At 37.4% G+C, this 4,378-nt stretch overlaps 1 protein-coding gene across 1 annotated transcript in view; it reads right to left on the bottom strand.

Annotated features, from left to right (window-relative positions):
• LOC106533644 (receptor-type tyrosine-protein phosphatase U) overlaps nt 1-4,378 on the bottom strand; it is a gene marked incomplete at its 3' end in the record, with an annotated part of 95,638 nt that overhangs the window by 32,360 nt on the left and 58,900 nt on the right. The window contains 1 exon segment of the mRNA XM_014030042.1: nt 1,224-1,300. Within this exon segment, the coding sequence (XP_013885496.1) occupies nt 1,224-1,300 (77 nt within the window).

The following is a 4,378-nucleotide window of genomic DNA, read 5'->3' as shown; positions in this document are numbered from 1 at the left end:
AGCAACATGCTATGTGTTTACATCCATCGCTGCCATGTTTGTAATGACTTATCATGAGAACAAACGTATTCACGTGACTTTAATAACATTTCTTACTTAATGGAAACACTGCAGTTGCGAAACTGTGTTTTTCGACATTAACAGAATATCGACAAAGTTTTGCGCACATTTGCAATGGAAACACAGCTACTGTCAGATTCATGCTCACAACCAATAATTTTATTACCAATTCCTTCACAACAAAAGATTTAATCTACGATGGCCAAAGACTGTGTGAACCCGCATCCAAAGAGCAAATAGAAATCTCCTTGTGAGGAATCATCATGTCTGACCCAAGGACTACGTCAGTAACCCTGCATGTGACAGCAGGTTTTTAAAGACTAAGCTTTGAAAACAGCAGAGGTTGATTTATTCCAGCCTTGTGAGGATCATTTGGAATAGTTTTGTTGCAGTGATGTGAGCCGGGGGTCTTGGCGTGACATGCGGGTGGTGCTGTAGCTGGCAAACATAATGACACAAAGGTCCTCAGAGCATTTACTCTAATGGAGCACTTATGGAGCACTAAAGGGGATAAAGTGGCCACAGAAAACCCATTGAGCTTTCATCTGCCTACGTTCCATTTTGTTGTTTGGTTTGGTTTGACAAACAATGGTGGAATTGGAGGATGTAATGCAACATTCAGTGAAAACAGCAGGCTCTGAACGCTACATTCAGCTGAAAACATTCTGAAGACCCTTTTCAGGTTTCCATTAGAAGCTCACAGCCAGAGTCAGTCCATCTAATGCAAAGGGTTAGAAATAAGATCTCATGCTGCTGGCACCAGAGCTGCTGCCTGAGACACACTGGAGCTGAGCTGGAGGTGAGATCACAGCATCTGAAAGCAGATGAAAGGCTCAGCAGAGCTGCGTTTGGCCTGGCGTTGCTTTGCAAAAAGCTTTCGGGTGAATCACAAGGTCGACTGCTTCCAGCTTACAGGCTCTCGTAGGATCTTTGTACTTGCTGTGGTACAATGTGACCTGAAAGCCCACACATACTGACACACACGGGGGGAAAAGTTGCTCGTGGGTTTGCTCATGAAGGCACAGCTGAGATGAACAGCGTGTGGAGGTGTCCGGTGACTGCTAAAGCACCGGGTCAGCTCGTACATTCGTAAAACAAGCAGAAAGAAAAGGATGAAGTGGGAGGTGAAGAAGGAGGAAGATTAGAAATGAAAGTTTTCTTACATCGATGTAGTTTGCGTTGACGTATTCAGAACTGGGGTCTGCAAGCAGAGAGTGGAGCTTGACCCGATGTCGATCATCTGCAACGGAAATAAATAAATACAAATAAATAAATAAGAGATTACACAAAAAAGTTTTATCCATGATATTGTTTCACAAAACCTGTTGTGTTTACTCCAACCTCATGTTACCAATTTAAAAACTTTAAAGGAAACAGGAAAAAAAACTTTTGGTTTACAATTTTAAGCAGGACGAACTGACTCATCAGCCTCAGCACAGAGATGAATGGTGATTGGCTGAGACCACAACAAGCAAACCAAACAATGTCATGTTAGTGTTGAGGTTTAACATTAGCTAATGTAGCATCACTCCACACTGGTATGTTGTCTGTGAGAAACTTTTCATATGCCTGAAAAACAGATAAAAAATTAGTTGTTCGTTGGTTAGCCATCAAACCTAATGAGTCTAAGTATTCATTACTCTTTGTGAATATTAAATATTTGACAGAACTGAAAGAATTTATCAGTTAGATACTGATGTTAAAAGCACTACACCATTTTCTGGCAGCAATTCCTCCAGCTCAGCTACACTTACATGTGGTGTTCCCCAAGGGTCAATTCTTGGGCCGTAATTATTTTCTATTTATATGTTACCACTTGGTCAGGTTATTAATAAATTTAATATCTCTTTTCATTTTTATGCAGACGATTCCCAGATTTATTTGGCTATTAACCCATCTAACCTCTCTACTCTCAATAAACTTACTTTTTGTCTTTCTGACATCAAAACCTGGATGTCTGACAACTATCTTTTACTCAATAATGATAAAACAGAGGTGATAGTGTTTGGGCCAAAGACCATCTTGTAACTCAGTCTCTTTGTAATGGTTTTAACTGCACTCATGAAGCCAGGAATTTGGAGGTGACCTTTGATTCTTATATTAGTTTTTCTAAACATTTTAAGAAGATAACGAAAACAGCCCTTTCCCAAATTAGGAACATTGCTAAAATCAGAGATTATATTTCTTTCACTGATGCAGAAACTCTAATTCATGCTTTTGTTTCCTGCCATCTTGATTATTGTAATTCTTTGTTTTCTGGTCTGCCTCAAAGTTCTCAATTATCTTCAATTAATACAAAACACTGCAGCTGGAGTTCTTTCACCATCCCATAAATATGGGCACATCACTCCGGTTCTGTCCTTTTTACATTGGCTCCCAGTGGTTTTTGGAATTGATTTTCGAATTGTATTGTTTGTTTTTAAACCCTTGAATGGTCTGGCGCGGTCTTATCTTCCTGAGCTTCTTAACCCATATATACCATCTCGTCACCTCAGATCAGTTAATCAATCACTCCTTTCCTTTCCCAGAGCTCGAATGGTGACAGAGGGCTTTTATGGTCAGAGCTCCCAGTTTGTGGAATGCCCTTCCACTAAATATTAGACAGGCTACCTCATTGTTTTCTTTTAAATCTTTACTTAAGACTTACTTTTTAAATAAGGCTTTTAATTTTTGATAATGTTTTTGTTTGTTTTTGGTTTTATTATATTTGATTTGGTATATTTTGTTTCATGTTGTCTTTGATGTTTGACTTATTTTTTAATGTAAAGCACTTTGTAACATTTGTTTAGAAAGGTGCTATTCAAATAAAGTTATTATTATTATTTTCTTAGTTTCCCTTTTGAATATTGACTTTTATGATCTATTGTTTGACAATTGTTAAGTCTTGATTAAAATYGTTTAGATACATGCCCGAACCACCAACAACACATAGAAAAACTGTTATCAATTCATTAGGGYAGGTAATGTTTGTTCGAGTGGCCTGCGATGCAGCCGTAGGCCTGTAGTGGGCGCACCAGGCGCTTAAGAACCGTGTATGAATAAAAGACCGGAACTTCCAGTTTGCCTTCAGCTGTGCTTTTGCTGACTTCAGCTGGGAGAAATAAGTAAGTAAGTAAAGTTTTATTTATATAGCGCCTCTCACAGAAATAAATTCACAAGGTGCTGTTKATTCAGGGAAGGGGGGAGGGTGCAACTTAAGAAACACCCATTCAAGAAGACATACAAGACAAACATGGGAGAACAGGTGAAACCGGTCATGCAGCAAACACAGTTGCGCTAKCTTTTATAAATAAAAGCTTGGCTCGTAACCAGATCTGGGGTTGTATGGTCCTATTCTGTTCACATTTTAATCTATTCACTATTTATGTGGTTTTGTCTCAATTTCATTTAATGAACACTTAATTTTCTTACAGAATGTCCCTTCAAAAATGACCAGACTGTCCCTTTAKCTGCAGTATGTATGAATATTTCTGTGCATATTCAGACACAACCCTTTACGAATGTTTAGCAGTTTATAATGATCAGCGTTGGTATCATGGACCATGTATTTTTTTGTTAGGATACTTTGTGACAGAAAAGGAATGACATCCACTTAAACAGTTAAATATTACAAACTACTGTATTTATTCATGTATAATACTAAAAATTTATCCCTAAAAATCATCCATAAATTGGGGGATAGTATTATACACAGGTTACTGATAATTAGATTTTTATGCTTTGTAAGATCAAAAAATGATGATCGTATTATACATGAATAAATACGGTGTGTTGTTTCAAACCATTTTAATCTGCAGGACTCTAAACTGATGGCACTATTTAAAAGTCGTTTATAACTGTGGCAGGTCAAACTTGAGTTGGTTGTTTCTAGGCTGGTAGATGGTTTTAGCTGAGCTCTACAGTACAGAGAACTGCTGGAGCCATTGCTGGTCCCAGTAATGGACAAGGTGAAGTTAAACAAACTGAAGATCAGAAGATATAACATTTTGTCACTTATGTGTCAGGCTCATAAAAACACCTTATCTTCAAACATCCAATTACATTTGACTAAAAGAGAAAGTTGTTATAATCTCAAGGGATAGAAATGTTTGTTAAACGTAAGTTTGGAACCAGTTTGAAGGAACAAAGTACTTCAGTCCAGGGTATAATACTTTGGAATAATCTGGTGGATGAAGTGAAAAATGCCAGATCAATATGTATTGTTAAGAAAATGTTAAAGGTAAATTTCTTACAGAAATATGCACCAATGTAACATATGATTTGTGTTCAAGATGGAGTCAAACTTGTTTTTCTTTTTCTTTTCTTATATATATATATG

The sequence above is a fragment of the Austrofundulus limnaeus genome, unplaced genomic scaffold (assembly GCF_001266775.1).
Source record: "Austrofundulus limnaeus strain Quisiro unplaced genomic scaffold, Austrofundulus_limnaeus-1.0 Scaffold989, whole genome shotgun sequence".
Taxonomy (NCBI): Eukaryota; Metazoa; Chordata; class Actinopteri; order Cyprinodontiformes; family Rivulidae; genus Austrofundulus; species Austrofundulus limnaeus.
The sequence above is the reverse complement of the archived record's forward strand: the minus strand, read 5'-3'. Positions and strand labels throughout refer to the sequence as shown.